This window comes from Salvelinus alpinus, chromosome 5 (assembly GCF_045679555.1).
Source record: "Salvelinus alpinus chromosome 5, SLU_Salpinus.1, whole genome shotgun sequence".
In the NCBI taxonomy this organism is placed as follows: domain Eukaryota; kingdom Metazoa; phylum Chordata; class Actinopteri; order Salmoniformes; family Salmonidae; genus Salvelinus; species Salvelinus alpinus.
The window spans coordinates 70,843,607-70,868,182 of NC_092090.1; the positions used below are offsets into that span (position 1 = coordinate 70,843,607).

The 24,576-nt window shown below is 46.1% G+C and overlaps 2 protein-coding genes across 2 annotated transcripts in view; both read right to left on the reverse strand.

Annotated features, from left to right (window-relative positions):
* Positions 1–6,012: 6,012 nt before the first annotated feature.
* On the reverse strand, positions 6,013–14,508 carry LOC139576664 (endoplasmic reticulum aminopeptidase 2-like). Its single transcript, XM_071402993.1, has 20 exons — positions 14,411–14,508; positions 13,317–13,894; positions 13,040–13,209; positions 12,697–12,835; positions 12,470–12,604; positions 12,256–12,376; positions 11,432–11,586; positions 11,048–11,161; positions 10,785–10,916; positions 10,484–10,615; positions 10,043–10,111; positions 9,642–9,817; positions 9,450–9,529; positions 8,627–8,810; positions 8,379–8,535; positions 7,171–7,355; positions 6,843–7,004; positions 6,625–6,765; positions 6,308–6,389; positions 6,013–6,184 (listed from the first exon to the last, which is right to left on the reverse strand). Exons 2-20 carry the CDS (start codon positions 13,662–13,664, stop codon positions 6,038–6,040), a joined length of 2,829 nt encoding a protein of 942 aa, XP_071259094.1. The 5' UTR covers positions 13,665–13,894; positions 14,411–14,508; the 3' UTR covers positions 6,013–6,037.
* A 4,339-nt stretch (positions 14,509–18,847) lies between these two features.
* Positions 18,848–24,576, reverse strand: part of LOC139576662 (repulsive guidance molecule B-like) — a 14,380-nt gene continuing 8,651 nt past the window's right edge. The window contains exon 3 of the mRNA XM_071402991.1: positions 18,848–22,905. Within this exon, the coding sequence (XP_071259092.1) occupies positions 22,159–22,905 (747 nt within the window). The 3' untranslated portion in view covers positions 18,848–22,158. The remainder of the gene's footprint in view (positions 22,906–24,576) is intronic.

Below are 24,576 nucleotides of genomic sequence, written 5' to 3' on the forward strand. Positions count from 1 at the left end.
TGAAATTCGTGTGCGTGTCAACAATATCTTATTGTACTGGATTTTCCTTTTCTTTGAATCACTTATTAAATGTTGGGAACATCCTCATCATACACATATTGTTATTGGTAGGCTACATCTTTCACAATTCTCAGGAAAAATAAAAAGTGTTGCTCATAATAATGGCTGGAATTGAGTAAATGGAATGGTATCAAGCACATGGAAACCATGTGTTTGATGTGTTAAATACCATTCAATTTATTCCATTCCAGTCATTACTATTGGCTCTCAAGTGGGTCTAAGGGATGGCATCTCAGTGCTAGAGGTGTCACTACAGACCCTGGTTTGATCCCGGGCTGTATCACAACCGGCGGTGATCGGGAGCCCCATAGGGCGGCGCACAATTGGCCAAGCGTCGTCCGGGGTTGGCCGTCAGTAGTTTGTTTATCTGTTCTAAAGGCACTGTGAGCTGTTGGAGATTAACCTTGCTCTGTGCAATATTCACACTAGCAACTGCAGGTGACACTCCAGTTGGCCTACATTATGTGAGTCAGTTGAGTTTATCCCACAACTCAATCCTATGTGCCTTTTTTTTTTTTTACATTTCCTTTTAACTCCCTCAACTGTTTGCTTGGTCAAGCCTGTGCTTTTGATAGGGCTCCTTGTTTGGGGTGTGTGCTCAATCTGATAAGGTTCAGTAGCACTACCCACTCTGCTGAAGCTGTCTGCTTTATGGCTCTACAGCTTTATTACCGCAAATAACGGGCTTCTGTCTGTTCAGATTGAAACACACACACACTCTGGTGTTAAATGCAAAACAATATGAGCCTGTCCTCCCCAATTAAGGTGCTGCCTGTGATTAAAAGACAGTTAGACCTCTGTGTTTGACCCTCCCTGTGGTCATCACCCCGCCTATTTCTACAATTGATCTTCTTAAAATGTGATTTTAAACCTAACCCTAACCACACTGCTAACGTTATGCCCAACCCTAACCTTAAATTAAGACCAAAAAGCTCATTTTCGTTTTCATGACTTTTACAATATAGCCCAGCGTTTCCCAAACTCGGTCCTCGGGACCCTAAGAGGTGCTCTTTACACAGCTGATTCAAATGATCAAAGCTTGATAATTTGTTGATAATTTGAATTAGCTGTGTAGTGCTAGGGGCAAAAAGCAAAACGTGCACCCCTTGGGGTACCGAGGACAGAGTTTGGGGGGAGTTATTACACTGGCCTGTCTCTCTCTCTTTCTCTCTCTCTCTCTCTCTTTCACATGCACACACACACACACACACACACACACTGTTCAGGAGGTCAGGAGTCACATGCAGTAAGATGATGTCCCCATGGCCCACAATCAGCATGTGACTGAGCTTTGGCTACTTATGTCCCTGTCTTTATCAATAGACAGTCAGTCACCATGTAGAGATGGATGCTTGATGGAGAGATGGATGCTTGACAGCACTTCAGTGTGTCACAGCACTTCCGAAATATTACATGGGTATGCGTCTGTAAATGTGCAATAGCTCAGAAGTTCATTATGGGTCAAAGGAGCCAAGTGAACGGTGTGTGTGTGTGTGTGTGTGTGTGTGTGTGTGTGTGTGTGTGTGTGTGTGTGTGTGTGTGTGTGTGTGTGTGTGTGTGTGTGTGTGTGTGTGTGTGTGTGTGTGTGTGTGTGTGGTGTGCGTGTGCGTGTGCGCGTGCATGCTTTCAGGAAGTGGTTGTTTCAGCAGTGTGAGAAAGTTGTACAGTGCCATCAGAAAGTATTCACACCCCTTGACTTTTTCCACATTTTATTGGTTACAGCTTGAATTTAAAATAGATTAAAATTAGATTTTGTGTCACTCACCTACACACAATAGCCCATAACATCAAAGTGGAATTACGTTTTTATAATTTTTTACAAGTTAATAAAAAATGAAAGCTAAAATGTCTTGAGTATTCAACCCCTTTGATATGGCAAGCCTAAATAAGTTCAGGAGTAAAAAGATGCTTAACAAGTCACATAATAAGTTGAACCGACTCACTCTGTGTGCAATAGTATTGTTTAACATGAGTTTTTGATGACTACCTCATATCTGTACCCCACACATACCCCTTTGAGCATGGTGAAGTTATTAATTACACTTTGGATGGTGTATCAATACACCCAGTCACTACTGGCGCAGCGGTCTAAGGCACTGCATCTCAGTGCTAGAGGCATAACTACAGACCCTGGTTTGATTCCAGGCTGTATCACAACCGGCTGTGATTGGGAGTCCCATAGGGCGGCGCCAGCGTCGTCCAATTGGACCAGCGTCATCTGGGTTTGGGTTTGGCCAGGGTAGGCTGTTATTGTAAATAAGAATTTGTTCTTTAACTGACTTGCCTAGTTGAATAACAGTAAAATATTTTTGTATTTTTTGAAATACAAAGATACAGGCGTCCTTCCTAATTCAGTTTCCAGAGAGGAAGGCACCAATTATGGAATAGAGCCAAGCACAGGAAAAATCCTAGAGGAAAACCGGGTTCAGTCTGCTTTCCACCAGACACTGGGAAACATATTCACCTTTCAGCAGGACAAAAACCTAAAACACAAAGTCAAATATACACTGGAGAAGCAACATTGAATGTTCCTAAGTGGCCTAGTTACAGTTTTGACTTAAATCATCTTGAAAATCTATGGCAAAACTGGAAATTGGCTGTTCAGCAATGATCAACAACCAATTTGACAGAGCTTGAAGAATAAAAAAAGAATAATGTGCAAATAGCACTGCTGGGTGACTTAAAAAGTCATAGCCAGTCAATCAATAATATAATAGTACTTTTAGTAAAGGTGTTCATCTTTAATTTAGATTCTGTGGAAACTATGAGAATAGAAATGTTCAGAACTTTTGTGGAACATCACAGCACAGTAAAATATTTGTCAAGTAGAAGTCAAGACTGGATGGTGTTTAGAGATAGATTGGAGGGGTTGACAGTAGCTGAAGGGAAAAAATAAAAGATACAAATAGATAACTAATGTAAAATGTACCATTTCTGTAAAATGTATATAGTATGTTTAAACTGGAAGTAGAAGCCTAAGTATGTCCATTAGTTTACTCCAATTAGGGGATGGGAGTTAGGGTGAGGGGAAAATAATAACAGAAAATATATCAAATAAATAAGCAAAAAATATATGGGGAATAGGAAATGATGCAATTAAAGCTGATCTACCCCCTAAACATTAAAAAATATATATTGTACAATCCAGGTGTGCAGAGTTCTTAGACTTACACAGAAAGACTGTAATTGCTGCCAAAGGTGATTCTAACAATATTTCTGTATTTCATTTTCAATAAATGTACAAACATTTCTAAAAACATGTTTTCACTTTGTCTTTATGGGGTATTGTGTGTATTGTGAGAAAAAACATGTATTTAATCAATTTTTAATTTAGGCTGTAACACAACAAAATGTGGAATAGGTCAAGGGGTATGAATACTTTCTGAAGGCACTGTACTTCTCCAACAGCTTTTTCTGTTTATTTCCAGAACAAGTATCAGGTCAGCGCCATCCACTTGTTTCCAGGCTATTGCCAAGACAACAGAGGAGAGATTCTGAGGTTCTCATTGCCCCTCCATCCATCCATGATTCAAGCAATGTGCATGTACGATAGGTCTGTTTATTGACTAAACCAACACTCAGAAATTCAGCAAAATGAAAAACATAGATATGTGTACAACATGTTTACACATATAGAGTTGAAGTCTGAAGTTTACATACACCTTAGCCAAATACATTTAAACTCAGTTTTTCACAATTCCTGACAGTTAATCCTAGTAAAAATTCACTGTCTTAGGTCAGTTAGGATCACCACTTTATTTTAAGAATGTGAAATGTCAGAAGAATAGTAGAGAGAATGATTTATTTCAGCTTTTATTTTCACCACATTCCCAGTGGGTCAGAAGTTTACATACATACACTCAATTAGTATTTGGTAGCATTGCCTTTAAATTCTTTAACTTGGGTCAAATGTTTTGGGTAGCCTTCCACAAGCTTCCCACAATAAGTTGGGTGAATTTTGGCCCATTCCTCCTGACAGAGCTGGTGTAACTGAGTCAGGTTTGTAGGCTTCCTTGCTTGCACACACTTTTTCAGTTCTGCCCACAAATGTTCTATAGGATTGAGGTCAGGGCTTTAAGATGGCCACTCCAATACCTTGACTTTGTTGTCCTTAAGCCATTTTGCCACAACTTTAGAAGTATGCTTGGGGTCATTGCCCATTTGGAAGACCCATTTGCGACCAAGCTTTAACTTCCTGACTGATGTCTTGAGATGTTGCTTCAATATATCCACATAATTTTCCTGCCTCATGATGTCATCTATTTTGTGAAGTGCACCAGTCCCTCCTGCAGCAAAGCACCCCCACAACATGATGCTGCCACCCCCGTGCTTCACGATTGGGATGGTGTTCTTTGGCTTGCAAGCCTCCCCCTTTTTACTCCAAACATAACAATGGTCATTATTGCCAAACAGTTCTATTTTTGTTTCATCAGACCAGAGGACATTTCTCCAAAAAGTACGATCTTTGTTCTCATGTGCAGTTGCAAACCGTAGCCTGGCTTTTTTATGGCGGTTTTGGAGCAGTGGCTTCTTCCTTGCTGAGCGGCCTTTCAGGTTATGTCGATATAGGACTCGTTTTACTGTGGATATAGATACTTTTGTACCTATTTCCTCCAGCATCTTCACAAGGTCCTTTGCTGTTGTTCTGTGATTGATTTGCACTTTTCGCACCAAAGTACGTTAATCTCTAGGAGACAGAACGTGTCTCCTTCCTGAGCGATATGACGGCTGCGTGGTCCCATGGTGTTTATACTTGCGTACTATTGTTTGTACAGATGAACGTGGTACCTTCAGGCGTTTGGAAATTACTCCCAAGGATGAACCAGACTTGTGGAGGTCTACATTTTTTTTTCTGAGGTTTTTGCTGATTTCTTCTGATTTTCCCATGATGTCAAGCAAAGAGACACTGAGTTTGAAGGTAGGCCTTGAAATACCTCCACAGGTACACCTCCAATTGACTCAAATTATGTCAATTAGCCTATCAGAAGCTTCTAAAGCCATGTCATCATTTTCTGGAATTTTCCAAGCTGTTTAAAGGCACAGTCAACTTAGTGTATGTAAACTTCTGACCCACTGGAATTGTGATACAGTGAATTTGTAAGTGAAATAATCTGTCTGTAAACAATTGTTGGAAAAATTACTTGTGTCATGCGCGAAGTAGATGTCCTAACCGACTTTCCAAAACTATAGTTTGTTAACAAGAAAAGTGTTTGAAAAATGTGAAGTGAAGTGGTTGAAAAATGAATTTTAATGACTCCAACCTAAGTGTATGTAAACTTCCGACTTCAACTGTATGTTTCCTACTGAATTTTCAGCAGTCCCCTCCCTCTAGTGGCTGTGAGGTTGTAGTGTGTGAGACCTAGCTTCATTCTGTCTCACATAGAGACTGCTATTTTTGTCTTTTCAGGCCACTCCTACATTCATTGTTAACACCTACAAATTGGTTTTCTGTTCGTATTTAATATGCTCTTACTCTGTGTAATTCCACATGATCTTGGTCTTCTTACTGCTCTTCAAAGAGTACTTTGACAACACTTTATTATTAAACATTTTAATCAAATTCAACAAAAACAATTCCAAGTCCCTGATGTAAACTGAAAATCATGACCAAACTATTTACACACACAACTATCCATAAAAATAAATAAAAAAACAAACAAAGCTCTAATCAAGCATTTTCTACCGCTGTCTCGCTCTCTCTCTCCCTATCCTCCCATCCCTCTGCCTCTCTCTCTCCCTATCCTCCCCTCCCTCTGTCTCTCTCTCTCCCTACCCCCCCTCCCTCTCTCTCTCTCTCCCTATCCCCCCCTCCCTCTGTCTCTCTCTCCCTCTCCCACCCTCCCTCCCTCCCTCTCTCTGTCTCTGTCTCTCTCTCCCTATCCCCCCTCCCCCTGTCTCTCTGTCCCTCTCCCTACCCCCCCCTCCCTCCCTCTGTCTCTCTCTCTCTCCCTATCCCCCCCTCCCTCTCTCTTTCTCTTCAGTCTATCTGTTGGTCCAGCCAGCTCCTCAGAGTTCCCAGGTTTCTTTGCAGCCAGAGGATGTTCTTCTGGATGTTATCCATGGCAACCTCAGTCACTCTCAGCTGAGATGCCTGCTCATGGATCGACTTAAAGAATACACGCACCTGGGGAACACACACACCTGGTAAGCATGGCCGTGGGTTATGGGACACACCCTCTCCCTCGCTCAAACAGAACTTTGCTTCTGACAACAAATGATATTGCCACGGAAAGTTCAGTAACCTCACCTCAGTGAGTTCCTCTGTGGAGGAGAACTGGGCTGTGGTACCAATGATGATGTGTCTAATAGAGAACGATCCCAACTGGAACCTGCAGGGTAGAAACAAGAGCAAAACACCACAGGTTGACTAAAGCCCCCAGGCTATGGGATTGCTGGCCTACTACTACCTACTTTGTCATCAGTGTTAGTCTCTCAGTTCATCTTTCTCCTTTCCCTCTTTCATTCTCCACCACACGGATAGGCTCCACCTATTTATCCTCAGTGTTAGTCTCCTTCTCTACCTCTCTCCCCCCTCCCTCTATCCCCTCCCTCTCGTCCACCTACTTGTCCACCAGGGTGCTCCAGTATTTCTGGACGTAGCTCCAGGCCAGATGATGTCCCCTTGGGTTCCTGGCTACCATGGCGATGAGGGAGTCCAGGTCCTGAGTACGGATCACCTCTCCCTCTAGACCCAGCTCCAACAACCTGGGGTAGAAACACACACACTGAATGTAATGTCAAATATTGAATTGAATTGACAGAGTACAGAAGACTGTACATACCTGGTTAGCTTATTAGTGTCTTGGCTGCTGGCCAGGGCAGAGAGGATCTTGCGTTTGTGTGTCTCTGAGAGGGAGTGGGTGTATGTCTGGAGGAGAGACGCCCAGCCCGTGTCCTCCTGGGCCCCTACTGAATACACTGTCTCTGCCACGTCTGCAGGCAAGCTGGTGGATGGAGAGGCACAGACAGGACATGGTTTACTTCTGCAGTCAGGCAAAGTTTGCACCTTTGATTGGTCATGGATTTCAGGAGGTATGTTACTGTCAAAGGGATGTAACCACACTCTCAAATAGCTGACAGACAGACAGATAGGCAGGCAGGCAGACATACTTATGCGTGCTGTTGGAGTCCAGCCAGTGTGTGAAGCTGCGCTGGGCCTGCTTCAAACAGGGGAGGTCTCCTAGATGGCAGGCCAGGGAAAGGAGCTTCGACCTCAGTCGCCTCTCAGACACAGAGCCCTTGTCGCTCCACGTCTGACGGTCAATCACATCACGGAAATACCACAGAATGTACGTCTGCAGAAAACACACACAGAGAGGACCTCAGACCACACACGGAGAGGACATCAGACCCGACACAGAGAGGACATCAGACCACACACGGAGAGGACATCAGACCACACACGGAGAGGACATCAGACCACACACGGAGAGGACATCAGACCACACACGGAGAGGACATCAGACCACACACGGAGAGGACATCAGACCACACACGGAGAGGACATCAGACCACACACGGAGAGGACAGACCACACACGGAGAGGACATCCGACCACACACAGAGAAGACATCAGACCCGACACAGAGAGGACATCAGACCACACACGGAGAGGACATCAGACCCGACACATAGAGGACATCAGACCACATACAGAGAAGACATCAGACCACACACGGAGAGGACATCAGACCCGACACAGAGAGGACATCAGACCACACACATAGAGGACATCAGACCACATACAGAGAAGACATCAGACCCGACACAGAGAGGACATCAGACCACACACAGAGAGGACATCAGACCACATACAGAGAAGACATCAGACCACACACGGAGAGGACATCAGACCACATACAGAGAAGACATCAGACCACACACGGAGAGGACATCAGACCACACACAGAGAAGACATCAGACCCGACACAGAGAGGACATCAGACCACACACAGAGAGGACATCAGACCACATACAGAGAAGACATCAGACCACACACGGAGAGGACATCAGACCACACACAGAGAAGACATCAGACCCGACACAGAGAGGACATCAGACCACACACAGAGAGGACATCAGACCACACACAGAGAGGACATCAGACCACATACAGAGAAGACATCAGACCACACACGGAGAGGACATCAGACCACATACAGAGAAGACATCAGACCACACACGGAGAGGACATCAGACCACATACAGAGAGGACATCAGACCACACACGCACTCAAACTCCGCAACTGAACCAGAATGTTTTTAGAATAGTTTTATGTGTTTGTGTGTGTGTGCACATGTATGTGTATGTGCCCTACCCTGAGGTTTTGTGTGACATCAGGTATGTCTCTCCTCTCCACCATCCTGTAGAAAGCTTCCAGGTAGCCCAACCCCTCGAGTAAGGGCACGGTGTGACTTTCTGATCGCAGGTAGCCAATAAGGTTCAAGGCTTTATCGAGTGACAACCGACCTGCCCTATAGAAATAGTATAGAGAGATGATGTCAGAAATAAAAGTATGTTTGTGTTGTCTATTCATATATTAACACACACAGGTAGGTTTCTTACGTGGTGAGTTGGAAGGCGTTGTGTATGAGGTGTGTTCTGTCCATGAAGGTGAGAGCTGTGTGGTTGTCCTTCAGTAGTTGTATTAAGTTGTCCCAGCCTGAACCATCATAGTGGACCAGGTAATAACCAGCCATGTCCACATTCACCTTCACCCAGCCCACCTCCTCCCCCACATCCACACTGTCTGAGGAGAGAAGAGACTAGGCAATCAATTAATTAGTGAAACAACCAGTCAATCAATCAACTCCTCACTAACCTCCATACTGACGAGCGAGACCACAACTCTCTTCCCTGTGAATGTTGTCATTAGGTGTCTTACCTGTGAATGTTGTCATTAGGTGTCTTACCTGTGAGTGTGGTCATTAGGTGTCTTACCTGTGAGTGTGGTCATTAGGTGTCTTCCCTGTGAATGTTGTCATTAGGTGACTTACCTGTGAATGTTGTCATTAGGTATCTTACCTGTGAGTGTGGTCATTAGGTGTCTTACCTGTGAGTGTGGTCATTAGGTGTCTTCCCTGTGAATGTTGTCATTAGGTGACTTACCTGTGAGTGTGATCAATGGGTGTCTTACCTGTGAGAGTGGTCATTAGGTGTCTTACCTGTGAGTGTGGTCATTAGGTGTCTTACCTGTGAATGTTGTCATTAGGTGTCTTACCTGTGAGTGTGGTCATTAGGTGTCTTCCCTGTGAATGTTGTCATTAGGTGACTTACCTGTGAGTGTGATCAATGGGTGTCTTACCTGTGAGAGTGGTCATTAGGTGTCTTACCTGTGAGTGTGGTCATTAGGTGTCTTACCTGTGAGAGTGGTCATTAGGTGTCTTACCTGTGAGTGTGGTCATTAGGTGTCTGTGGATACTTGTTGAGGTGTCCGTCCTGTATGTCAGAGGGATGTGCCACAGGAACCTAACACAGAGAGATCAGAGAGGGGAGGGATGAGGCGCAGGAATATGACCCCACTGCACATGAGAATCACAGAGAATGTGTGTGTGTTTGTGTGTGTGGTGTGTGTGTTTACCCCTGCTGCAGGCTGGGCCATGCTGGATCAGAAGGATGTGCGGTCCTCAGGAACCTCTCCTGTTTCAGCAGGAGACGAGACCCCTGCCTAGTAACCGTTACCAAGGGCACACCTGTCTGCAGCGTCCAGGTGTTCATCATGGTCGTCAGGTCCAGGTGCTCCCCAGCGTACAGGTACTGACACACACACACACACACACACACACACACACACACACACACACACACACACACACACACACACACACACACACACACACACACACACACACACACACACACACACACACACACACACACACACACACACACAGGTAAACATCACACTCTTAAATCAGTGGTGAGACTTCACTGTTGGTATTGTAATGTAATGCACTGCTATGTAAAGAGAGGTGTGTTTACTGCGTTCTTAGCTGCCTGCCTGCTGCTGTAACAGTGTTCTCCAGAGCTGAACTCCTCTTCTGAACACGTCTGAGAACAACAACACAGCACCTTACATTTACACACTAAATCATCCTACACAGAGGGATCAATTAAGCAATAAGGCACGAGGGGGGTGGTTTATTGCCAATATACCACGGCTAAGGGCTGTTCTTATGCACGACGCAACGCGGAGTGCCTGGATACAGCCCTTAGCCATGGTATATTGGCCAAATATCACAACCCCCCGAGGAGCCTTATTGCTATTACAAACTGGTTATCAACGTAATTAGAAGTAAAAATAAATATTTTTCAAACCCGTGGTATATGGTCCGATATACCACAGCTGTCAGCCAATCAGCATTCAGGGCTGGAACCACCCAGTTTATAATAAAATCTATATAATTTGATCGATCTACGCACATTGGCCAGGCTGTCCCACAGGTCCTGGTTGTGAGCGTTGCTGTAGCTGTACCTGCGAAGGTAGCGCACGATTCCACTCTGGAACACTTGGTCAGTCAGGTAGTGTCTGAGCATGTGCAGGACACATGCACCCTGGTGGAACAAACACCACAGTACATTAACACTGTGGTCCTGATCCAATACTTTAGACGCTCATCCTTACTCCGTCCCTTGAAGTAAAGACAGGGTTGATAAAAGCAATGTGATGGAAAAAAGATGTGTGTGTGTGTTTGCGTGCATGCATGTGTGCGTTTTTGTCTACCTTGTCGTAGGATACTGTGTCGAACATCTCTTCAATCTGTGTGGGGCTCTCAGCCGCACTGGAGATGGGGCGGGAGGAGTTAAGAGAGTCTCGACCAATCGCAGCGAAGCAGGTGTCCACCAGATAATCCTCCTGAGAGATAAAAAGCGCACCTTTTCAACAGGAACATCCCTCAGGGACATGTGAAACATTCATACTAATCATTAATACTACTGTGAAGTTGGAGTAGGGATGTGTACAACATACGAGTAACAGGATCTTACCACTCTGAGTTTGGGGTATGTGGCGTTGACTGAGATGTACTCCATGTATCTGGCGAAGCCCTCGTTCAGCCAGATGTCATTCCACCACTCCATGGTCACCAGGTTGCCAAACCACTGATAGACAGACAAACGGGCAGGCAGGAGAGGACAGACAATGAGAGATGTCAGCAGAAGAGAAGGACAGAGATCTGTTCCAGTCATTTCATTCAGGTCCATTCACTGTGAGGAGATCCATTAGTCTCCCAGTGAGGATAAACTTCCCGAAGAATGCAGAGCTTTATGACACGAAAGCCTAATCCCTCTTCACACTACCAAGGTTCACTTCCTGCCATGACATGCTACTTCCTGTTCAACACCGTGAACAACTTTCTGTCCGGCTCTCACCTGGTGGGCGAGCTCGTGGGCGATCACCATGGTAACCCAGACCCTATCGGAGGCTGAGGAGGTGGCGGGGTCGTAGAGCAGGCTGGTCTCTCTGAAGGTGATCAGACCCCAGTTCTCCATCGCTCCGGCCTGAAAGTCTGGGATAGCAACCAGGTCTGGAGTGGGGGAAAGGCAGGCAGCAACTTCAATGATTACCTTACTTGTTTCAACAACTGCTATTGAACCCTGGTCATCAGCACCATTGAGTTACCTTGTTTAGGTAGTGGGTAGTTGATATTCATATATTTAGTTACCTTGTTAAGGTAGTGGGTATTTGATATTGATATATTTAGTTACTGTCACGCCCTGACCTTAGAGATCCTTTTTATGTCTCTATTTTGGTTTGGTCAGGGCTTGAGTTGGGGTGGGTATTCTATGTTCTATGTTTTGTAGTTCTATGTTTTGGCCGGGTAGGGTTCTCAATCAGGGACAGCTGTCTATCGTTGTCTCTGATTGAGAACCATACTTAGCCTGCCCTTTTTCCCACCCGTGTTTGTGGGAAGTTGACTTTGTTTAGGGCACATAGCCTTTAGCTTCACGGTTTGTTTTTGTAGTGTTTGTTGTTTTGTTCAGCATAATTTTTATTAATAAAAAGGAAAATGTACGCTCACCACGCTGCACCTTGGTCCTCTTCTTTTAATGGCCGTGACAGTTACCTTGTTTAGGTAGTGGGTATTTGATGTTGAAGTATTTAGTTACCTTGTGTAGGTAGTGGGTATTTGATGTTGAAGTATTTAGTTACCTTGTTTAGGTAGTGGGTATTTGATGTTGAAGTATTTAGTTACCTTGTTTAGGTAGTGGGTATTTGATGTTGAAGTATTTCTCATAGAACTCCAGTAGTTTGACTGCAGCCTTCAGAGCATAATGGGTCTGCTGCCATTTCTCAGGAGCAGCATAGACAGATACCTGAAACATATGACAGTGATGTTCTGAAATCACACATACCGCCTGTACACACACACATGTACACACATTCACACACACCCCTGTCCCACCTACCTTGACCCCTGAGGCAGTTGTTGCGCTGACAGATCTGAAGTCACACACGATGAAGGCCACCAGATAGGAGCTCATCCTCACACTCACAGCAAAACGGTCCTCCATTAGACCATCATCCAGGACCACTGTCTGCTCCTAAAGGGGAAACACACACACACACACATTGTAATGCACACTCACATACTATGATCCACCTGCCACCATGTTGCTTTTGTGTGTTTACTCACTACAGGCATGTTGGACAGGGCGGTGTGTGCCCGGCTCCTCCTGATACTGATAGAGTAGTTAGCCTTGAAGCTCGGCTCATCAAAACAAGGAAACGCCATCCGAGCACTGGTGGGCTCAAAATGAGTGGAGGCCAGGTTCCTGGAGAGATAGATAGAGGGTGGGCAGAGAGAGAGAGTGGAGAGCAGAGAGAGAGACATTACAAGGAGTTTATCATGTGATGTTTCACAAAAAAACATTTGGTTAGGGAGTGATGCACAACACAGCCTTTCTCCCTCACATGGAGAGAGAGAGTGAGGTACACACACACACACACTCACACTCACACTCACACACACTCTGTACCGTGTCTCTCCGGTGCTGGTTCTGTAGGTGCTCCTGTAGAAGCCATAGAAGCCTTCTCCTAGCTCCGCCCCAAACTCCAGAAACAGGAAGTACTTCTGCCCACCGCTGAGCACTCTGGGAGAGAAGATGGCAGTCTGCTCATGGGTAGGGTTGTGGAGCACAGGGAGCACCTGAAGACACACATGCAGTAGTAATTAGACGGACATGTCAGAGAAGACAAAAGTGGGACATCGTTAGAAACTGAGAATGACGGTTTAGTTCTGAGGGAGTAGCCTACCTGGTCTGACAGGTGAGCCAGGTTCTGGTCCAACATAGTTGCTGTAGTGATACGGAGCCCCTTGCTGTGCAGCACCACCCAGTTGGTATTGTTCTGAACCTGGAGCTCTATCCGGACAGTACCGCTGTAGCTGAGCATGGTGAGGTTAGGGTGGAGCAGGAGATGGTAGTGGAGCGGAACAATGTACCCCGGAAGACGGAGGTGGCTCCAAGGGAATGAGAGGCTTCCTGTACCTAAGGGAGGCTGCTCCTCAGTGGTGTTAGGGGGCTCAGAGGCCTGGGTCGGGCTAGCGGAGGTCTGGGTCACACCAGCCAGAGACAGGAGGGCCAGAACCAAGAACCTGACCATTATGGTGGAAATGTTTTTGGAGGACTACTGTAAGGATAAGGACAAGGGTCACTCTTGAGAGCAGCAAACAGTCTGCAGGCACTCAGTTTGTTTTCAGAGCGTAGAGAAACATCAGGGAGGATAGCTGTTGATAATTACACTTCAGGAGGAACGTAGTCTCTCTTTGGTTAGACGGAAATGTATAACCTTACAGCAACAGGCTAGTAGACATGTCCAGAAGTTATTTGAACCTGAAGAAAGACAGAAGGAGCTATGTTATTTTTTAATATTTTTCTTACAGTTAATATTGAATCTAGGATCTCACACAGTAATGAAGTGGTAATGTGTTGAATTAATTAGGTCTGATTTTATAAAGCCAAGAAGCTGAACAATTTAAATTCCGGTCTGGTCGATAAAGGCTGCTATCTATTCTATGCAATGATACACACGCTTAGAGCCAGGCAGCAAGCCCAGTGTGTTACATGTCAAAAAACAACATGGTGAGTGGAAGAGATAGCTGGTTGTAAGTTACCCTAGCTGTCCAGGCTACAATAGAGAAGGACAGGGCTGCAATTGTAATCTGATACTGGGATAGACAGACACAAATGCACATTCCCCCCCTAAACAGCTAAATAACTTTGTTTTGATGTTAACAAGTGCAACACTATCCCCATAGAACAGAAATCATGTTGCCCTAGCACCCCAGATGTTCCCTGAGTTGGATGGAGGTGTAGACGGAGGTTAATTCCATGTTTTTATTCATTTACCTCATTTGAGCTGCATCATCCTTCCCTCGCTCTCTGTCTCTGCTGACAGCTTTCATTTTCTCTTTCACGCTCCCGCCCCCTGTCCTATCCCCGCGAGTACAGCAGCTGTGTGTGTGTGACCTTCCTTTTTTGTAAAGTTTTCCTTTCTTTACCAGCCCAGCCCTCATATAGAATGGTTTACTTTACGATTGTCCATGCATTACTGACTGCAGTGTTATTATTAGAGTGTTTCTTCATATTTTCCAGGCTGATGTTAGGACTGTATATATATATATATATATATATATAGCTGTGTCTGTATTTAACCTGTCAGCTGGTGAGGCGGGGAAACCAGGTGGTTAATCCACACTACCCCCACAACAACACCACCCATTTCATACTGGAGACCGACATACTATATCCAACACACTGTCTCTCCTGTATACACACACTGCAAGAACACATACTTTCCATGTGTCTCGTCCAGAGTGCACAACTAGCCTTCTGACAGTACCAGGAGGTTCCTGAAGTGATGCTCTTGGTAGGAATTTGTTCCAGAACATCAGGCTTCTGAAGAGCATGAGATTTGCACGTGCGAGTCTGTGTGTGTGTGTGTGTGTGTGTGTGTGTGTGTGTGTGTGTGTGTGTGTGTGTGTGTGTGTGTGTGTGTGTGTGTGTGTGTGTGTGTGTGTGTGTGTGTGTGTGTGTGTGTGTGTGTGTGTGTGTGTGTGTGTGTGTGTGTGTGTGTGTGTGTGTGTGTGTGTGTGTGTGTGTGTGTGTTTGTGTATGCAGGTGTACTTTGGGGATAATTATTATGATCAGCCTCTCACCTCATATCTAACAGCCCAGAGCTGCAGGTGTCCTCTGTGGTTACCTGTTTACTACTGATCTACTGCTGGTAGACTATTGGTCTACTCACACAGTAGATGACACAACCAGAGATCTCCCTATTGTACACTACAGTAGGATTCTATGGACCTCTGAACTATAGACACAACACTTTGTAAACATGATACCATTAGAACGACTCTGTGAAAGAGCAGAGGTGAAATAGCTTCTCTGTCTTCTCTCTCTCCGTTTCTCTCTCTCTCTCTCTCTTTCTCTCTCAATCTGTGGGGAGATTCTGTGGCAGGTGTGAGGTCACATGACTAGGTGCTGATAATCCCCCACAATGCACTGCTGCCCAGCTCAGTGACGTGTCACCACCCTGTGGAATGCTACTGACAAACTCACTCACTCACTCACTCACTCACTCACTCACTCACTCACTCACTCACTCACTCACTCTCACAACTCATGTACTCTCTCACACAGACGCATAACAGTGGCATAGAGGAGGATGCTCATCAGCCACACATACATGACAGAACAACATAGGATTCTCCTCTGCCTCCCCATTCTCTACCTTTGGACTGGTGAGTAACAACTTGTGAAGTAATCAAATCAAATCAAATTGTATTCATCACGCATACAGTTTAAAGCAGGTATAAAAGGTGCAGCGAAATGCTTGTGTGCCAGTTCCATCAACATTGCAGTTCAATGATCAATATCAATAATAAGAGTCAAATACAAAATAACAAGTAATAGAAGAGGTAGTGTCGTAGTAATAGCCTCGTATGTACACGGTATGATATACAGGATGGATACAATAGGATAATAGACACTGAATGTGCTATGTCAATTATGACTGTATTTACACCTATAAAGTGGGTAGTATCTTGGTCGCGGAGTTGGATAAATAGTATACAATAGAACAGCAGAGGTGTGTGTGTGTGTGTGTGTGTGTGTGTGTGTGTGTGTGTGTGTGTGTGTGTGTGTGTGTGTGTGTGTGTGTGTGTGTGTGTGTGTGTGTGTGTGTGTGTGTGTGTGTGTGTGTGTGTGTGTGTGTGTGTGTGTGTGTGTGTGTGTGTGTGTGGTTTTACTATCCTTGTGGGGACCAGAATCCAAGTAAGTGGGGACATTTCACTGGTCCCAACAAGGAAAAGGGATATTTTAGGCTTAGGGGTTAGGTTTGAGGCTAGGGTTACAATTAGGGTTAGAATTTAGTCAGTGCAAATAGTCTCTAAGGGGAAAATAATTTAATAAGGTGCAGGTAGATAGCTAGGGTTAGCTGTTCAGCAGTCTGATGGCCTGGTGGTAGAAGTTGTCTCGGAGCCTATTGGTCCAAGACCCAATGCTTCGATACCGCTTGCCAGATGGTAACAAATCAAATCAAATCAAATCAAATTTTATTAGTCACATACACATGGTTAGCAGATGTTAATGCGAGTGTAGCGAAATGCTTGTGCTTCTAGTTCCGACAATGCAGTAATAACCAACAAGTAATCTAACCTACAATTCCACAACTACTACCTTATACACACACAAGTGTAAAGGGATAAAGAATATGTACATAAAGATATATGAATGAGTGGTGGTACAGAACGGCATAGGCAAGATGCAGTAGATGGTATAGAGTACGGTATATACATATGAGATGAGTACTGTAGGGTATGTAAACATAAAGTGGCATAGTTTAAAGTGGCTAGTGGTACATGTATTACATAAAGATGGCAAGATGCAGTAGATGATATAGAGTACAGTATATACATATGAGATGGGTAATGTAGGGTATGTAAACATTATATTAAGTGGCATTGTTTAAAGTGGCTAGTGGTACATTTTTACATAATTTCCATCAATTCCCATTTTTAAAGTGGCTGGAGTTGAGTCAGTATGTTGGCAGCGGCCGCTAAATGTTAGTGGTGGCTGTTTAACAGTCTGATGGCCTTGAGATAGAAGCTGTTTTTCAGTCTCTCGGTCCCTGCTTTGATGCACCTGTACTGACCTCGCCTTCTGGATGATAGCGGGGTGAACAGGCAGTGGCTTGGGTGGTTGTTGTCCTTGATGATCTTTATGGCCTTCCTGTGACATCGGGTGGTGTAGGTGTCCTGGAGGGCAGGTAGTTTGCCCCCGGTGATGCGTTCTGCAGACCTCACTACCCTCTGGAGAGCCTTACGGTTGTGGGCGGAGCAGTTGCCGTACCAGGCGGTGATACAGCCCGACAGGATGCTCTCGATTGTGCATCTGTAGAAGTTTGTGAGTGCTTTTGGTGACAAGCCGAATTTCTTCAGCCTCCTGAGGTTGAAGAGGCGCTGCTGCGCCTTCTTCACGACGCTGTCTGTGTGGGTGGACCAATTCAGTTTGTCCGTGATGTGTACACCGAGGAACTTAAAACTTTCCACCTTCTCCACTACTGATGATGGTAACAGAGTGAACAGTCTGTGGCTAACTAAAGAACTGACCGACTAACTAACTCACTTAAACATATATCTTCACATACTGTATTTTGTTGTCAATAGTTTTTTGTTGGTCTGTTGTTTTTTAGTTTGTGAACATACTGAGTAAAAACAAAAGGACTGACTGATTGAGCCTGAGACTATTACAGACAGTGTTTCAGCTCACTCTCTCTCTCTTTATCCCTCTTTTCCCCCTCTACCACCCCCTCTACCATTCCCTCTACCATCCCCTCTCCACCTTACCACAGTGCTAGTACATGGTGATGTGTTGGCCTCCCTGGCAGGTGAGAGGGTGGGCTGAACGCTGCTGGTGTGTGTTACCTCTGACCTGAGTAGGGGTCACCTGGAGGTTAACTGGATGTCACCTGGGGAGGGAAGGTAGGCCTACACACACTACACACAGACACACACACACGACCTGATGTTACTTGCTCAATATTTTTGAGAATCTTTGTCCTTTCCAACATGACGGTCTAATGACTTGACACCTCTGTTCTCTCTGACATGTTCATCCAGTGTGTCCTGCCAGTGCTCCCTACAGTGTGGCCGGGGAGGAACAGAACAGTGGCCGCAGTGCCGTGGCGATAGTAACGGTGGCGACCAGTGAGTGGACGTCAAACAGCTGTTTTGTCAGTCACCGCTGCCAAGCCAGAGTCATCAGGACACACCATGCCACCTTCACAGGTAGGGCTCGGAGTGTGTGTGTGTGTGTGTGTGTGTGTGTGTGTGTGTGTGTGTGTGTGTGTGTGTGTGTGTGTGTGTGTGTGTGTGTGTATGAACCTGTGGTATGTGATCATCTCAGACAGATGCACATACAACTGGCTTCCACTCTGACCTAATCCTCTGTCAGTTAGAAACACTAAGGGCTCGATTCAATCTGTTTTGCCGAAGTTCAGCTCTATAGCGTTCTTGAAATTTAAAGGTAATTTCCAATTGAGCCGATAGATGCAGCGTTAACCGTGAATGCAGTCTCCACGAATGCTTGAACACTGCCTTTAAATTTGAATCGCGCTACAGCGCTGAACTTCGACAATACGGATTGAATCGAGCCCTAAGACCAGAGACAATATGAGATAACGTAAGATATGTCAATAAAATGCAAATCTGTTGTAGAACAATATTATTTGGTCTGTAGAAGTATTTCTTGTAAACAACGACAAAAGGCAAATCAAAGACAAAATACATCAGAAAAAGACACATTGGGTCCGTTTTTCATTTATTGTTTTTTAAATAAAACACTTGCACAAATGTACATTTTTCCCCCAAGTTTTCATTAGTGCCTCCATAAGAGTAAAACACTGACATAGCAATGGAGCGCCACTAGGTGGCAGTACAATCACATCTGAAACAGCCAGAATATGGAGCGTACCTTCCTCTAACAGACACTACGTTTATATATAAGTTACGTATTTCAACATTGAGCAGTCACTCTTCACCACACGGACACTCACACACAAGTTAAGAGTTCACAATGCCAGAGGCAGACTGAGCATACATTTCCCACCAGACACTGCTTTGCAATTTTATATCAGGGCATATATATCCCATCAGCGCGTGTGACTTCGTCTCGGCCTGTGGAAGTCCCAGTGCCCTGTCTATAGCAGGTAGTTATGTAGGTCTGCAGTGTATGCAGCCTTCTGTTCCACCCCAGCTATAACTTGCCTGGTTCAACTAATCAACCAATCATCGAGATCTTGATTAGCTGAATCAGGTGTGTTAGTGCTGGGCTGGAACTAAAACCTGCGTATACTACTTCCCTCCAGGACTAGAGTTGTGCAACCCTGGTCTACAGTTTACTAAAGCCTAGTCCGTGTATCCCAATCCGGGAGCAGCCCGTCAGCTCTGGCAGTAGTAGCAAAACAGAGTCCATCTACAGTAGCATGTTTACTAAGAGTTAGAGGTGGGTAGGGAGGAAGGGGGTTAGGGGGTAGAGAGGTTACGGTTTGGGTTCGGAGGGGGTGTGTGGTCATCATGTTCGTATATGAAAACAGGCGAGCTTCGATGGTGAATCACCGTATGTGGTTGTCTTTGGTTGCAACAGCAAGCAAACTGAACACTCATAGAGAAACACACAGCATAGAAAAGCTGATAGTCAAAGCTGTTTGGTAAATGGATTGAACTGTTACCACCAGCTGAACTTTACCGCCAGTAAGAAAGCTCAGTAAGAGCATGTCATAGTCAATACAGCCGTGTGAACGAGCAGTGAGCAGTGAATACGTTCATAAAAAGAGGACTGTCTTTTCAGTCCTGAGACAATAAGCCTGGTAAAACACGCTAACTTGCGCACAAGCATTTACACACACACACACACACACGCACACACACACACACACAGTATTTGCAGATATACTGTAAATGATAATCAAACATTGAACGGTAATGGTGGGTCTGAAACTGTTCTGAACAGCTGCTATGGTACCATACAGAATACATTCAACAGAAAATAGCTCACATTAAGTTATTATAGAACAGAGGCTAAATCAAATCAACTGCCTTTGGAATCTCTGCTTTAAAACCGAGGTTCCATCTCACTGTGTTAGTGAGCTGGTTAACTGTCTCAAATGGCTCCCTATTCCCTATATAGTTCACTGTTTAGTTCACTACATGTCCTATCTCCCTCTGGTGAAAAGTAGCATACTGCAGGGAATCAGGTGTCATTTGAGATTTGCACTGAGTGACAAAACTGCAGGTGAAATCCACAGCTTGGGCTGTTGGAGGATGGTAGGGGGCAGTGGGGGGAGGGGGTCATTGATATCAGACTCTAAAGAAGGACCATGTAGGGGGAGAGGTTGAGGGGTTGGAGAGGGGAAGAGAGTGAGGGGGTGGGGTGGGGTGGAAGAGAGTGAGGGGTGGGGTGGAAGGGGAAGAGAGTGAGGGGGTGGGGTGGAAAGGGGAAGAGAGTGGGGGGTGGAAGGGGAAGAGAGTGAGGGAATGGGGTTGAAAGGGGAAGAGAGTGGGGGGTGGGGTTGAAAGGGGAAGAGAGTGAGGGGGTGGAAGGGGAAGAGAGTGAGGGGGTGGGGTTGAAAGGGGAAGAGAGTGGGGGGTGGGGTTGAAAGGGGAAGAGAGTGAGGGGTGGAAGGGGAAGAGAGTGAGGGGGTGGGGTTGAAAGGGGAAGAGAGTGAGGGGGTGGAAGGGGAAGAGAGTGGGGGGTGGGGTTGAAAGGGGAAGAGAGTGAGGGGGTGGAAGGGGAAGAAAGTGAGGGGGTGGGGTTGAAAGGGGAAGAGAGTGAGGGGGTGGAAGGGGAAGAGAGTGAGGGGGTGGGGTTGAAAGGGGAAGAGGGTGGGGGGTGGAAGGGGAAGAGAGTGGGGGGTGGGGTTGAAAGGGGAAGAGAGTGGGGGGTGGAAGGGGATGAGAGTGGGGGGTGGAGTTGAAAGGGGAAGAGAGTGAGGGGGTGGAAGGGGAAGAGAGTGAGGGGTGGAAGGGGAAGAGAGTGAGGGGGTGGGGTTGAAAGGGGAAGAGAGTGAGGGGTGGAAGGGGAAGAGAGTGAGGGGGTGGGGTTGAAAGGGGAAGAGAGTGGGGGTGGAAGGGGAAGAGAGTGGGGGGTGGGGTTGAAAGGGGAAGAGAGTGGGGGTGGAAGGGGAAGAGAGTGAGGGGGTGGGGTTGAAAGGGGAAGAGAGTGGGGGGTGGAAGGGGAAGAGAGTGAGGGGGTGGGGTTGAAAGGGGAAGAGAGTGGGGGGTGGGGTTGAAAGGGGAAGAGAGTGAGGGGTGGAAGGGGAAGAGAGTGAGGGGGTGGGGTTGAAAGGGGAGAGGGGGAACACTGGTGTGGATTTAGCAAAAAATCTAAATAAAGTGCTTCTCTTAAAACAACTTCCTCTGTCTATGAGGTATAAAAAAAAACTATCACAACAAAATCACGCAAAAATAAAAAGCAAAACAACGCCATCCAGCGTTCCAGGATACGTCACACACACTATTTACAGTCTGGAGTGTGTTTCTACAATATACACACACAAGTTGGAGTGTTGGTTGGTAATCCTCAAATATAGACAGGTCATAATCTCCAGGAAGCCTGCTAGGTTCCACACAGCAGAGATGGGAAGAACACAGGAGTGTCGTGGAATCTGTTCAGATTCCAGCTGTGGACTCCTTTATGGCAGTAATATGCCTCAGGGTGTTCAGTCAACTATTCTCTTTTCACCAAGAAGAAGAACAAGTGAAATCTCCAGAGGGGCTCTGGTTAGAAGTTTCTCTTAGACACAGATCCAGGATCAGCTTAGTTTACCCTCCTCAATCATAACCATTAGGGGAAAACACAAAACTGACCTTAGATCTGCATCAAGAGGGAACTTTATCCTACAGCTCAGCTAGGGGCTCTATATGAACACACATACTCACACACACACACACACACACACACACACACACACACACACACACACACACACACACACACACACACACACACACACACACAACACACACACACACACACACACACACACACACACACACACACACACACACACACACACACACACACACACACAAACGCTATACCAGTGCAGAACTGAGCGCAAAGAGAGTGAGCAGTAGGAGCCATGTGATAGGATGGGAGGTGTCGGCGGAGCTTTGCGGGAAGATCCTCCAGCGTTCACGGTGTGGGTGGAGACTCTCCATGTCCTTCAGAGCACTGAACGCTGCTGCCGTGAAGTTAGCGTCCCCGGTGGTCAGGAGGTCAAACACACATGAGTGGAAATAAATATCCTGTAACTCCAGCTGCTCCCTGCAGCGTGCCCGTGCACCCTCCAAACTGAACCTCTGGGGGGCGCTGTAGGGAGCCGTGTGGGAGGGATGGCCCTGGCCGTGTGGCTGCTGGAGATGTAAACCCAGGGCTGGAGGTGGTAGAGGGAGAGGCAGGGACAGGTGACCTCCCCGGTCGATGCGTTCCGAGGTGGGACATCCGTTCAGGCAGAGCTGCAGGTCCTGCGTAGCGTCGTAGGCATGGGCCATCTCCTCCGGGATGCGCACCGCCAGGGTCAGGTAGCGCCCCAGCTGCCGTACGATAACCGTCACGCCGATGTAGCCGGCGTGCAGCTCCACGTGGTGACCGGGGCTACGCTCCGAGATCCACAGCGCCCGTACCTTACCGGTAGAGTCACCGTTATTTCCGTTAACGTTATGGTTGGGGTCTCCGCTGCTCACGGTACCGTCTACGAAGGCAGCGGGCAGGTCATCTGTTACTGCCTGGTACACACGCTGGTCTGTACACTCCTCAAAGGGCTTGAATATGATGGTGATCTATGGGCACACAAAAAAAGGCATCGTATGACCAGGCACACAATAACTTTGATATTTGTGTAAAACAGGTTAAAAACAGGTTAAAAACAGGTTTTCCAGACACTTTATAATATCTTATATTACAAACATGGCAAGGATATTGACCTTCACTTGTTTTGTTCAAACCCCAATTCTTTGCAGCAAAGAGAACACTGACAACTAATAAACAACACTACAATATGAACTATAAATGGCTTTTACTGTGTTATTTATTGGTTACACACACACACACACACACACACACACACACACACACACACACACACACACACACACACACACACACACACACACACACACACACACACACACACACACACACACACCCATGTGCCCTGAAAACAAGCTGAAATCACATTTGTCAGAGGGCTCAGCCCAACTCTGTCTTACACAAACACACACCCACCTACACACAGACACACACCTACACACACACACAAACACTCATGCCATTAACTCGCCACAGAATCCATTTTAGCAATGACCCAATTACTTTTTAACAAGGCGTGATTAGCAGACACAGCTAAGCAAACACACCCAGGCTAACGGCTAGCAGTGGCATGGTGTTAGCCTTAGCCGGGTCCTCCAACTGTATCTGCAAGGCTGTGGCCATAGCCACACAGTCTTAGGGTTAGCATTAGTGATAGCATGAATGACTGCTTTGTCCAGTTGTCAGCGATGAGGGATGAGGCCTGAGCAGCCATTAGGCCAGGAGCTGCAGGCGCAGTCACGGGTGTGTGTGTGCTAATAATTAGAACGAATAGCGAGCCCCACCCCTGACACAGGGTCAGAGCACCAGTCGTACAACTATCCCCTGGGTGGAGGGCAACATGGCCGCTTGGCCACCACAGAACTGACTTAGTGACGTCTAAAGACATTCTCAGTCTGTGTCTGTGTTGTGTGTCCATGTGTCCATGTGTGTGTGCGTGTTTTGTCTTTTTATGGTATGGCGCCCCTCGTTCTCGACCGTAACCTGCTTAAAGCCATATGTGTGTGAAACGTCTTGGGCCCTCTGCTGACACACACATAGTGGTTCCTTTCACGCGCCGCTCATTTCAGGGTATTAGGGGTCATGCGATAAGCAGCCATTAACTAAGTTAGGATTCCAACACCACGTTAGTCACAAGTGTTAGTCACAAGACTCAACTGTTCACTCTGCTCTCCTCGCACCTGTGAGTGAGGGAGTGTGTGTGTGTGTGCGTGCGTGCGTGTTCTCGACGATAAGAGCTCTTTCTCTGAAACACGGCAGCTCAGAGGTGAATATACACACACACCAGCCATTCAGTAAACTCAAACTAGAACACAAAAAAGACTAACACAGTCTGCAAAGTGAAAACGCAACACGTAAAAAGAGGTTTCAAAAAGAGAGAGAAGGGGGTTGCTATAAAAGCTATCTGGGCCAGGCTGCAGCTGCAAAGCTCTTCATACTAGACGGCTTATTTATTCTGTACGTCACTCTCAACCTATTTTCTCCCATCCCAGAATGTACTGTTTACTGCATCTTTACAACACTGCTGCTTCAGTGGAGAGCTGGGTAAGAACCTCCATTTATCAGTCATCTTATAGAGGGAGTACCTCAGGGCTCTATACCGGGGCCTGTTCTCTTCTCGATATACTAATTCACTACAAGAT

What these genes read in the sequence shown, in the direction of transcription:
- LOC139576664 (XM_071402993.1), bottom strand. Translation starts at nt 13,664, where the DNA reads ATGGTCAGGTTCTTGGTTCTGGCCCTCCTGTCTCTGGCTGGTGTGACC. An exon ending in CATACCCCAAACTCAGAGTG is followed by an intron (nt 10,917 to 11,047) that starts GTAAGATCCTGT and finishes TTTATCTCTCAG; the next exon opens with GAGGATTATCTGGTGGACAC. An exon ending in TGTGGGACAGCCTGGCCAAT is followed by an intron (nt 10,112 to 10,483) that starts GTGCGTAGATCG and finishes TGTTGTTCTCAG; the next exon opens with ACGTGTTCAGAAGAGGAGTT.